General features: G+C 35.8%; 1 protein-coding gene across 3 annotated transcripts in view; it reads right to left on the reverse strand.

Annotated features, from left to right (window-relative positions):
* The window catches only part of REV1 (REV1 DNA directed polymerase), a 56,130-nt gene that overhangs the window by 23,545 nt on the left and 18,969 nt on the right, over positions 1-13,616 (reverse strand). For all 3 annotated transcript variants that reach the window (XM_031605219.2, XM_031605218.2, XM_090127301.1), the window contains 5 exons: positions 11,306-11,455; positions 8,322-9,037; positions 6,573-6,680; positions 4,954-5,070; positions 217-346 (listed from right to left, as the gene is read on the reverse strand). In XM_031605219.2, coding sequence (XP_031461079.2) covers positions 217-346; positions 4,954-5,070; positions 6,573-6,680; positions 8,322-9,037; positions 11,306-11,455 — 1,221 coding nt within the window. The remainder of the gene's footprint in view (positions 1-216; positions 347-4,953; positions 5,071-6,572; positions 6,681-8,321; positions 9,038-11,305; positions 11,456-13,616) is intronic.

A 13,616-nucleotide genomic window follows, 5' to 3' on the forward strand; every position in this document is an offset into this window, starting at 1 on the left:
CAAATGCTACTTTTGGACGCTTTATGCAATCAGAGAATCACAGAATGCTTGGTTTGGAAGGGACTTTAAAGACCTTAAAGTTCCAACTCCTCTGGCATTGAATACCTCCAAGGACGGGGCATCTACAGCTTCTGTGAGCAGACTGTGCAAGTGCCTCACCACCCTCTGAGTAAGGGTGAGATTCTCAAGTAATCTGGTAGGTTAACTTTCACCTACCTGGCTTCGTAACTACAAGAAGCAATTTCAGCCATGGACAGAACAGTCAGATCACAGTCAACTCCATTCACGTATGCAGAATCCGAATGCTCCCAGACCGAGGAGTCCAGCTTATCAGGTATTCTAATTTCTGCTTGGAAAACAATATTTATATTTGTTTGTAAAGTGTTCTTCTTCTTAAGAGTTCAATAGAGTCAATGTGAATCAGGTAAGCATAATAAATTATATCTGACACAATTTCTATGCTACTAATGATGAGGGTTTTTTTTTTTTTTAGTACTATATTGATTTACATCGTAGTCTATGAAAAAAAAAAAAGAAAACAACAACAAAAAACAGAACCCCCACATTGTACTCTCTCTACAGGTAGTTCTGCACATATTACTGAGAAAAATACTGTGCTACAGAAAAATTCTGTTTTTATTTTCCCCCAAGATACTAGACAGCAGCTTGTTGGTGACAACATACACCATCTGTAAAACAGGACTTATCTCAGTTAGCTTTAAAGACAATAAAAATGATCAAACACTTGAAACTGCTACAACCGTATCAACCATAAGACAGTCAAAAATTTACCATCTGCTTGCCAGAACAAAAAGATGCTTAGCTATATTTCTTGTTATAGGATGCACAACTACCACCAGAACAAAGAAGTTACATTCAAAATACAATTCCACCAGATACCACACTTATAACCTCTTATTTAAAACTACACTCCATTAATTATTTAATCTAGATAATGTGAAGTTATTTTTAAGGAGTGAAATGAAATGACCAAAAAGCTATTCATCTCAAATTATAAAAAACACTAGCTAGAAGTTTATATTTTCTTTAACGTTCTTTTGGGGAAATTAATTGACAAGACTTCTGTTGTTATTTCCTACTATTTATTAGATTATGTCAACTATGTCAACTTCTGTCAAGCATCACCATTAATTTCTCTTGGATCAAGATGACAAAATTATAAATACTACAACAACAGACTTTCAAATCGAGACAGACCTTCCCTATTTCTATAAATGTCCACTGTATGCTCTTAGGTAAGTTTTAAGGAGCCCTTCTGGCCCACTAGATACTAAACAGAATTTCATAACACAATATTGGAATCCAGTAAAGCATTCTCTGTTCCTATCGATGCGGGTTTTCACAGAATGCATACTTGAAAGATACAAGCCTGTACTCTCAGTAACTCATCAGCCTGAAAAAATGGCTAGATGCAAAAAATGTTATGCCCTCCCAAACTCCCCATCAGAATCAAAACAACAAGGTATCACATAGACAAAAAGGGTCTATTTACTTAAAATATTATACGTATGTCATAGCTCTTTTTCATTCTGCAGCCTATTTATTATAATAAACAGGCAGTTTTCTTCAGAGTGCCACAACATCTAATTATATTTCATGATACTAACAACTTACACGCTGACAATTTGAAAGGAAATGTGGTGCTACGTGCACATACGAGTAGTTATGAGACTAGAGAAAAGTGTTGTAATGAGTGGAGACAGCAGGGGCAGAACCTGACTCACGTGAAAAGTTGCTTTTATTCAGAATTTCTGCTAAGTTCATGTACCTTTTTATGTCTTAAATATTTCAATGTATGATGAGCTCAGTAAGTTACCTAAGGTGTCTGCAGCAGAAAATTAGAGCAAAATTATGCCCCAACTAAAGGTAAGGATGACAAGAAAAGTTTCTTTAGTCCATGCCTTCCTGTGCCCTGGCCTGAGATGATGCTGTCATCTTGTCTATCTTCACTGGACTCGTCGACTTTTTCCACATCGCAGCAGAGCAGATCCCCCCATGAGCTGATGGAGTCACTTCATGTGAAATTCAGGGCAATGCAGAACACATTGTCCTCAATGGAAGGCAAGGTAGAGAACCTCTCATCAAAAGCTGGGAAACTAGACAGGCACATGGTGAATGTGGAGCAACGGATGGAGAAATCAGAGGCCAGGACCCAAGTCTGTGAAAAAGAAATCGCTGAGAATAAATCTGTGACTAATATGATGGTTAAAAACTGCTGCTCTTTAGAATGAAAAACTGGAGATACTAGGGTTGGGGGAAAGGAAGCCTAAAAAACATTCACAGCTTGGGCATCCTGGCCATGGAAAAAAGACCCCAAACTATGAATTCTGATTAACGTATGTTAATCCTCTAACTTTTGGACATGAATGTTAAAGATGATACATATGTGGAAAAGTAATTTTGACTACCCAGAAAGTCCATCTCCAATTTGATGATTTAGAGAATGACAGCATTTTTTTTTTTTCAAATTCAAAGTTATACATTTTTGGATGAATTCAAACAAGAAAAAGAAAGTATTCCGTAAAGAGTCAAGATTCTATTGACACTAGATATTTGTCTAGCAAGGCAGATCAAAGGCAGGAACCAGTATCACTAAAGAAGTCATCTGCAAAAAAAAGAAGTAGCTGAAGCTGCAGAATTCAGCATTTGGTGAAAGTGAGCAATTCGTCAGGGTTTTTGTTTGTTTGTTCTGCTTTTTTTTTTTTTTTTTTTAAATTTGAAACATTTTTTCTAGTAAGCAAGACCAGAAGGCAAAAATCAGACAAGGAAAGCATGAAGCATCAAAAAATGAAGTGGGTTCCATGTTAAAGCATGGATATAAAAATCTGTTCATGTTCAAAGTTGGTTGCAACTACCTTTCTATTTCATTCATATAACATTCCCCCAAACAGAATTATGTACATTTAACACAGTACAATTTAGCATTTGCTATTTTTGATATTGTAGAAAAAGCACTTTTCCATTTAATATGTGTGTTTGCTGGACCATATTTACCTGTGGCAAGGCACAATTAAGGCACACTGTTGAAGTGTTTCACATACACTTTCTAAGATACTGTGATGTTAGAAAAACCTAACCCACGCTCCATCTTTTCACCTAAGACTATTACTAACTCTAATTTTTCCTCAAAAGTAAGAAAATTCATGTTCTCGTGAAAATGCAAGCAAAACAGCTAGCTGCTTTTTTTGTTGATAAAAACAATGTATGTGGAGATAAAAACTAATAGGGAGACCAAAATACATTATGAACCTGCAGCTAATAAGATAGAGACTGTAAAAAGAGAGTTAAGAAAAAACTGTTTCACCAAAACAACAGGTTGTATAATCAGATTAGGTATCAAGAAAGAGATAGCTGCCTGCCTGTGTGCAAGCCAGTGAGACTGGATGGTGAAGTTAAGGAAATGAATGCGTGGATATTCAGAAAAAGCTGCTGCAGTAAGAATCTGAGCTTATTACATGAGGCTGAAACTTAAGTAAAAAATATAGCAGAAAAGATACCACTGAATTTGTGAATCACAACGAATGTGCTGGTTATCAGCTAAACTTCCTTAATTCTAACTGCCTCAATCTCCAAATACTGCTTGATTACATGAAGTCACATCCTTATCCAATGTAAGGACCTAGTAAAAGTTACAACATCACTGTATAAAACAGCCACCAATAAATATTCATACATAAACTGTTCTTAGAGGAAATCCAACTCCATTCAAAACACAGCTATCTTTGTAACACGCTCATATATGGCACTGCCAGAAGCTAAGACCAGAGCATACTGAGAAGTCTTTGGAAAGTTCAAGGCCAATACATTTCACAAACATATATTCTAACTCAGTTTTGAAGTACTGAACTACATAAAAAAGACAAGTAAAATGGCATCACTTCCTATACTTTGGAATGCTCTCGTAATCTACAGTTTTTTGTTTTTTGTTTTTAATTAAGAGTACTAAAACTTCACAAACAACCATGGAATAATAAACTGTCTTTTTCCACCTCTTGTATCAATGAAAGCTAACTGAAGCATAAACCTCAGAACAACAGTATTTCCTACTGCAAGGTAGGTAAAAAGTGCACCTACAAGGGACAAAGGAGAAATTTAACTTTCAAACCTAAACTGAAATAGTGGCAGTAAGACACTTAGCTACTTCAACATCCACCTGATTATGCAGACTGTTGGAGGAAAAAAAAAAACAAAAAACCCAAACCCAATTGCTATTTATGTTTAGCAACTTACTTCCTCATTCTTAATGCAGTTCAGGCACTACAACCATAACAACACTTTTTAAAAATAGTATGTTTACACTCGTATGCTACTACTTGAGGACACAAAGTAAGAGATTTCAAAATTACTGCAGGCATGTAAGGAATTCTCATGCTGGAAGAGATGCTCTGGTTTTGCATAAATAAAATATTGGAAGACAGAACTCAGGAAGCTGCCACAGACCTTCATGGCACCCAAAAACGCTCTAAGGACCACCCAAATGGAACCACTGCATACAGATACTATAATCATTGTACACACACACAATTCGAAAGCCAACTTCAACCAATCAATTTCTCACTGGCCATGTACTGCCATTTCTACTTTAATAATTTTAAAAAGAATTATTGTTCTTCTTTACAAAAGGCTTACTCAGAACCAAGTGATCCCATGTGATCTCTATCTCCTACTTAAAAGAAGTACTTAATATACCTTATACTCAATGAAATCTAAAATTACTCTAAAAGAATTCACTCACCCTGAGCAAAGAAAACTGACAAAAAAAGTCACAGTGGCCTATCATTACTGAAGCCACAGCGCATTAAGTTGTCCAAAGACATTTCTTTAACTGAAATTCCTCATATGAGAACAGTTCATCCACTGTGCACTTGTTAATAACTTTAAGGAAAAAGTCTTCAATTACAAAACAATTTAAACAAATAGACTTATCTGTACCTGCTTTGCCATTCAATAGCTTATTCTGGTAATATTGCCATTCAAGCTGGGGGTTTGCACCAGGGCGCAGCGGTGCCTTTCCTGCACCTCTGTTGCTAGTAACAGCTACTGGTTTTCCTGTGGAGAAAAAATGCATGTACTTAGAAGAGTATAATATCCTATAATTTTAATAGTAGTGTGAATAAGGTAAGATTATAAAGATGTCTGCTTTACGTTCTGCAATTTCTTTCAAGATCATACACTCGTCCAGCATTAAGGAGGAAGTAGCTATGAAAGTGACTTTGCACTGTGACTATGAACTTCTGTGACTGCAATTAGACAGCAAAGAGAAGTTTGGAACAGGTGAATTGCAGCCATTCTTGTTTCTCTTTATGATTACTATAAACCACGTTGTGAAACTTCACTAATGCCCTATTAATTTGTTAGTTCAAAGCACAGCAACAACATACTGATTTTAAATACTTGTTTAAACATATTTATTAGCTTAAATAAAAGAGTGTACACATACCAACACACTCAACTCCATTTGCTAAATTACCTGCACAATATCAAATCTGTAGCTGAACTTTTGACTCTTCAGTAACATCAACACCTCGTAATTTTTCTTAGCAAACTAATACATGCACTGAAAGTTCTGGCAGACTTCTATGAAACAGGCAGAAAAATATCTGCAAGAAGTCCTAGGTTCTTTTTACTTGAGCAAAGGAATTTTAAACTTGGCAGGATATTCAGTTTAAAAAAAAATGCACACATACTAGTATTATCTTTAATATCATTGCTCCTGCTTTTGGAAAGAAGAGAGAAAAGTTATTATACAGCTTACTCTTCTTACCCAAGCTTTATGATGGATACTAGATGTCCACCACAGCACCAAGTCTTCAGATTTGTGTATCAATGATGTTCAGCAATTACACAGAACAGCTTCTGAATGTTATATAATAGAACAAAACAGCAACCCCAAAACAAAACCCAACCCCTCCAAAATAAACAAACAAAAAAGCCAACACAATCAAAACCCAAATTGCTAAATCTTATGTGTGATCACACACCTCAACTTCTAAATGCAGGCTAAATTGTTCACCCTCCAATAATAATTCAGGTATAAAACCTTAGACAGGAAAAGGAAGGAGAGGCAAATTTCTCATGAAAAAATTATTTAGGCAATGAGACAATACTCAGTTTTGATGTTTCCACCATTCTAATTAAATAAAGCTCTGCTTTAGGAAAACCACTGAATATTCCACTTTTTTTTTTTTCTTCCCCCTTTTCTTTCTTAACAGAGTGAACAAAACCCACTTTTAGTGCAAACAGAATTTGATCCCCAATTTCTGATATGGCAGATCTAATTGGATAGGTGCAACAGTAATGGGAATAGTTACTCGAGATTTTATTTTTTTTAGACACTGAAAGCAAACAGCAAAGTGAATTCCAGTTCTCTCTTTCACTTGAGTTTGTATTGTGAGAAAACATGAATATGAAAAGTTGCATGGTCTGAATATCAGACAAAGATGCCAAAAAACAGACTAACATGTAAAAGTCATGTTTAAGTGTACAGCCCTTTTTGTTTGTTTAAGAAGTCTCAACTTAGTAAGTTGTAATATTGAGAACTGAATACTGACCTTTGAGATCGGGTCTATTTCGGATCGCCACAGACACAAAGAAGCAATCCATATCCACGTGCATTATACAGCTCTGTGGCTTGGCTGAGCTCGCAACAGACACAATACCTAATATGAAGATACACCAATAGAAAACTTGAACCCTAATTGATAGACTTTGGTACTAATTACAGCAGTCATCAAGGACTACAATCAATTTTTTACTACCTCCAGTTATAAAGACTTTTGTTTCTTCTCACCTAGAGAGCATATACATTTCCTAAATTCTCGAAGAAATGTAAACATAAACAGCAGCCAAACAACCTAAGCAATGCATCAGTTTGAGAGTTTCAATTTTATTTTCATCTAATTAAGACTTTTTACCTTGCTATAACAGGTTCCCTCAACACAAGGTTAGCGTATATTGTAGAAACAAAGTCATAAACTGCAGTATGATAGTATTCAATCTGCAGCAGAGAACTTTACCCATTTTTCTTCATCAATCAGAAGACTGTTCTAAGGCTTAAAAAATTTCAGCTGCACTTAGAATTCCCTGACTCTTCATGAAATACATCACAATGTGTTACACCTTCCATGCAACTGGATTTTGTTGTTGCTGTACTGCACTCACATGCAAACACGTGAAGATAAGCAAGACAGCAGTGTAAGTTTTTCAGTCAGTAGCTAACATACTAGTAATACTTGTGTCAAGTAATCTGGATGTTCATGTCTGCGTGTCCATGGTGATGACCAACCAGAGGAGACTAGAGCTAACAGAAAATCTTAATTTGAACAATGTATAACAGTGAAAAAACACTTCACATATAAACTGATTTGTTTTGCTTGACAACCATGGTAACTGCTGAATAATAATAAAGAAAGTGCTTTCTCATTCTTAATAATTTACCATTTGGACTCCTTACTAAAAAAAAGTATTCTTATAAGACAGCATATTTTATAATTGGAGTGTGCTATGATAAACATATAATCAGTTAATTTACCTAACAATAAATTTTTAGAATGTGAAAATTGATCATCTGAAGCAAATTTTCATGCGATTACAAATGAGTATTTTTACAACATAGCAGAGTCAGAATCTTGTCAATAGAACAGAACTAACCTTTTAATAGGATAAGACTATAAATTAGAGCTTTTCAAGATGCAAAATACTTAATCTCTATGTGCAACACTTTGCCTCATAAATTACACACATATTTTAATTTTGGCCCTTGGTGTGCAATATAATGACAAAATATTTCTCTTCCACAAGCCAGGTCCAGAACTACCATATGACACAACTACTCTTTAAACAGACACAGAGGTACACAGAAAACTTACTACCAGAAAATTTAGATTTTAACTCATTTCCAAATGTTGCTGCTTATATGTAGTTCAGTGTGAAAAATTAAAAGATGAGTAACGTTTTTGGTTGCTTTTTTCTTTTTTTTCTTTCTTTTTTTTTAATTATTCACATGGCAACTACAGACTTGTGCATTTAGATAGATGTATTTTTTCCTCTCGATCAATCTATATGTCTGGGTATTATTTCTACAAGAAAGAAATGAACAGAGATCCAGTGCATCACATTAGATCACAATTTAACAAATAAATACAGAAGTAGCAGAACCTTTAGTTGTCACTGCATCAAAGTCACCAAGCTTTTCCAGATAGCCTGACTGCAATGTGAATACTGAACATTACCCTGCTTAGTCTCTGGTAGACATTTAGTATGTGAACAAAGATAAGGCACCTTCTTAAACAAGTATCTACCTGTGTCAGTTTTAAGTGCAGACCTGCCTGCTTTCCATTTTTTTAATTTTTCCCTTCCTGGAAAGACACCGCTGTTTTTTCTCTGTAGGCTGTTGACAAACTCAGTCAATTCACACTTCCATGTTGATATATGATGTAATCTTGAACGTGAATAAAAGTCAGAAATAAAACTACAATCTGAAGGTTTGGACACAGATAAGGAAGCTGTCTTGCTTGGAGCAGGTACAGAAGTGCTTTTTGTGCTTGAAGGCCCCTGAACAGTGGAGTGGTGAGCACCATTTATTTTAGTATTACTGTGCAAAGATGAAGATGAGGATGAATTACTCATAGTCCTATGTGGATTCCACGAAAAGTCTGTATTTTTGTTGCTTTGCTGCAACTGCTGCATTGTGCAGTCTCTAAAGTCAACGATGCCTTTTTCAGGTTTCCCCTCCTCCTGCACAGAGCCTGGAGAGAACCTACTTGCAACACTGTTGCTGGAGGGCACCAAGCAATCCTGTGTCTTTAAGGCACTGGTACAAACGTTAGGCGTGTGTCCATTAAAAATGGCAGTGCTGTCTTTGTGAGATTGAATCCCATTTTGTTTTCTTTCAGGAAGGATCTGGTCCAGCTCTGTAAATCCCAACCCATCACTGTCTTCTTCCAGTTCTTCATTCCAGCTACTTATTCCATTGGGCATGATCTCACTTTCCATCTCACACTGTTTAATGTGATTTCTGAAACAGACAGGCGACAGATAATTTAATATCATTTATTAAAAAGGTACATTTACAGGTCACTTCAAGTATTTATCTTACCAATTGTTATCACTATATACCTGGTAAGTTTTTACAGTCAGTCTCAAGACAAGTATCTCAGATTCTGAGCTACGTCTTCTCAATATGACAAAATACCATACAGCAGACTGAGCACATTTGTTGTGTTATTGCTGCAGTGTTACCAGAAGTTTACACAGCTTTTCTAATACGAGCATGATTCTGGGCACTTCTATTTCCAAAGCATTACATTTGATTATCGGTTTCCAGCATAACTACAATAATTATTTACTAACAGAACTGTTACGCTGCCATGGATAGCATAGTAGTGCAGAAAAAAGCAACTATCAGGAGGAGTTACCTTTTTATAAAGTGATGCTATTTTTGTCATCTAGTTACCAAAATAGTACATGAAGAAAACTTCTGTTTTTAAAAAATGATTTAGATTAGTGTGTTGGATTCATTTTATTTTTTCTCAAGAAAAGACTGTTCAAGCTCTGTACATCCAACATATTCTTGGCTTTCGACAAAAACCTGAACAGATTATTTTTCATCATCTAAGTGCGTAAAACAAAACAGCCTCCCACAAGTGCACCAGCAATTTACATTCACTCAGATGATGTAAAGACTAAGATTTAAAAAATTAATGGTGTGACAATCTTAAGTAGAATTAAAAATAGAGCCTTCAAAAGCTGTACATACTCTAAGTCTGCTGAAAAAAAAACAACCACCGCTCCTAATTCCCAAAGCTACCAATTTAAGTACAGTCACAAAAAAACATGGGTAATAATTAATTATCCAGTATACCAGTAAAATCAGAAAGCCAATTAACTGTGATAATTTGGGTAAGACTATCACAATTATAAATTACATTCAAAATAACAGTTTTGAAGAGTTGCATGCTTGAAAGTGGCATATCCAGTGGTACAAACTATGTACCAGGCTTTTAAATGCACAACTTGAATCTAAATTCATATTTTTGGAAGCATGAATATTCCTCTCATTTAAAAATCATTAACAATGCAATAGTAGGAGATGATGGTGATCGTATCACTCACTGTTTAAAATATTCATAATAAATACTGCTTAGGATATTCATTTTGTGGCACCAGCTTAATTTATCCCTGAAACTGTAAAATCTCTCTCATGCTAAGTCTCCTCAGCAATACAAACAGGTCACTGTTACAAATAAATAATATTGTCTTGTTCAGTATCTTTGACGCTGCTTGAGCAATGGCATTGACTGATGACCGCCAGAGGTCCCTTTCAACCTCAGCTATTCCACGATTTTTTGTTTCTGAACAACAAATATGTAACACCTTTCAAAAACAATGTTTTTGAAAAAGATGCAATGATCAACTTAATTACAAAACAAATCGTTCAAAGTAAAAGGCATTTCACCTTCTGATTCTTCTACAAGAGTTTTGCTGAAGCCTTTGATTCTGTTCCCTTCTTGTAGTCTTTTAAGGTAATTCCTTCTGTTATAATTGGATTTTTTAATCAATTTTCATACCAGCTTTTTGTTTTTGAAATAAAGACCTACTTTTCAGTGTTATCAGTCATAATCCTTTAAATTATGCCTGTTGCTTTCACAAACACACGCTGTATCCAATTGGACTCTTAAGTCACACTACTGAGGAAAGTATCACTCAAAGACTAGAGACAAGACTTGGAGTCGAGGTAACTGCAGTTCCATCCTCAACTCCTCATAGGATCATAGAATTATCAGATATCCCGAGTTGGAACAGACTCACAAGAATAACTATGTCCAACTCCTGCCTCCATAGAGGAACACCCAAAATTCCAACCCTATGTCTGAGAGCAGTGTCCAAACGCTTCTTACACTACATCAACTTGAGGCCATGATCACTGCCCCAGGGAGCTTGCTCCAATGCCTGCCCTTTCCTTAACACTCAACCTGACCCTCCCCTTACACAGCTCCATGCCTTTCTTTCAGGTCCTGTCATCATCACCGGAGAGAAGAGATCAGTATCTGCCCCTCCCTTGACTGCCTTCATAAGGAAGCTCCAGACCACAATGAGATCTCCAGAGTTTCATCTTATCCAAGCTGAGGAATACTATAACGAAAGAGTTATACCTCACTTTTAAATTTCAGTATCTCAAAGTTTTCCTTCTACAGAGGGGGAAAAAAGGAAGCTATCCAGTTATAAATGCTAGTCCATTATGAGTGAATGATTCACATCAGCATATAAGATTAGAAACACTTACACCCTGTTGAGATCTTTAGCTATATTGCTTGGACCTGGCACGGCATCTTCAGGTTTGCATATGCTATTAAAATTGAGACCTTTTTGAACACTTGACTGCTTGGTGTAAAGCTGATATGGAATGTGTGAGAGGAGACGCCCAGCTTTAATGCTGAAACAAAAGAAAAGGAATAGGTTACTACTAAAAATACTTTAAAAGCAACGTACAGTAAGTGGTTACGTTCATCACAACCATTAATGTTCTGCTATGAATACTTACCGCCCCTTCCAAAACCTTCTTCCTTCTACAAACTGGATTGAAGAAAGAAGTTATTTGTAATGCAGTGATTGTTACTAAAAAAGACATTCACACAGTTGTATCAGACAGTTGCCCACAACTACTTCTCCAGGTTATACACAAAAATTGCAAATATTTCAAGAACAACACTCAGTCAAAAAAATAATCTCATGTACGGTCCAGATTATTCCAAATGAACAACAGTGACTGAACTCTTTAACTTGGCACAACACAAGTAACACAACACACATCCCCAGCAAATTTGGGTAGAATCTAGAAGAGGCCAGCTTCTACTGTTTCCATTCTAAAACGATAATTACACCTTCTTGTAAGAAAATGCACTGACAAAAAGCTACAGACCTTCCACAAATATCTACCACACTCTTTCCAGTTCTGTCCTACGTTCCACTCTCCCTTTTTTTTTTTCCCCTTTGAAACAGCAATTATACTTCAGTAACTGCTAAATTGCTTATCAAAGTCATGGACTTTGAAGTGGAATCCTCTCAAAAATACATCATCTTGTGATTTCAGCTCTCCATACCAATGCCTGTTGCTAGAGGAAAAAGATAACACCCTTCTCAGCCTATACTCCATTTCTCCCTCATGTACAACCTGTCATACTGCACACTCACAGATGCAAAAGCTTCTTACAACAGAGGAACCTCTTTTATATCAAAGAAGCTTAATATTAGTGTTCAGTATTGAAGATACAATTGGACTTAAATTTTTAAAGAGAATTTAGCTCAGTGACATATGAACTTCTTTGCTGCTCTTCAACACCTGAACACTTTCTTCCAGAGGTGTGGTTTTTAACTAGCTCAACTGTAACATTGTTAAGGGAATTTGACAGTGGAATAGAATCCCTTATGTGGAGCTGTCTTGTGGCAATTAGAGAAGAATGTAATGGGAGACTGCATTACCTAATTAGATAAATTAAAGCTAGCTAGCACATACATAAAGGCATGGTAAGGTTTTTATGGGATAGGATGATAAAAACAGCCCTCAAATGTATCACTTCAGCATTGTTTGATATGATAGTATATTGCATTTAGAAAGGAACACAATTTACATTATGTATCGCCAGAGCTGAAACTAATACGGTAGAGTTCCAAAGTTTTATATACAGAAAAAGATGATACAGCAAATAAGCTAATACAAGTGCTTATAACGTTCCTTGTATCACTCTGAACTTGCATAACCATCCACACAGTATCTCAAAGTCATTACAGTAATTTCAAGGTCATCAGAAAAAGAAAAAAGCATTTATTTAACATTTTTTTAAAATGCTAAATTATTAGCTACTGGAGTAACTCCTCCACTACATCAATATACAGTCTGCTGTTTGTTTTTTCTCTCCAAGCTGTATTAAGATACAGCAATCTTATTGTAGACGCATTGTTCAACACCCCTCCCCTTTCCACACTCCCTAGAACAGAGACTCTAGAATGACTGAAAAAAAATTAGGTTGGAAAGAATCTCTGCAGGTCATACTAAATCATACTAAAACCAGAGCTAACTCATTGAGGCCACCCAGGGTTGACACAACTGCTCCTCAATGTAGATTCTTATAGACCCTTCAGTCCTTCTACAAAGCTACCTCCTAGCCAGTCAGTTTCCAGCCTCTCCAGCTGCACAGAGTAAATTTTGTTCCAGGAGCACGAATCTGCATTTGATTTTGTTCAAATTAATGAAGTTTGTTAAGAACCTCAGGATAACTTCAGTTGATCTTATGTATTTCAGTGAGTGGAGGAACCAAAAGATGTGTTATTTGGATAAAGAACCTTGGGTTTAGTTTTGTTTTTACAAGTCAAATTATGATAGATCTTAAGGTAGAATAATTTCAATTTTATGAAAATGCTTTTAAATTGACATTATTCTTTATTTACAGATTAGATGAAACTCATGTGAAACGCAAGGCAAGAGGTTAATTAAGAAACATCACTTGGTATTTATTTAAAATATTGAGTACTAGTCCAGTCAGCAGACGTGAAATTGGAATGAACAGGATAACGTTCAGTTTTGTGTGAGGCCTGAC

The sequence above is a fragment of the Phasianus colchicus genome, chromosome 1, assembly GCF_987193195.1.
Source record: "Phasianus colchicus chromosome 1, bPhaCol1.hap1.1, whole genome shotgun sequence".
Classification (NCBI taxonomy): Eukaryota; Metazoa; Chordata; class Aves; order Galliformes; family Phasianidae; genus Phasianus; species Phasianus colchicus.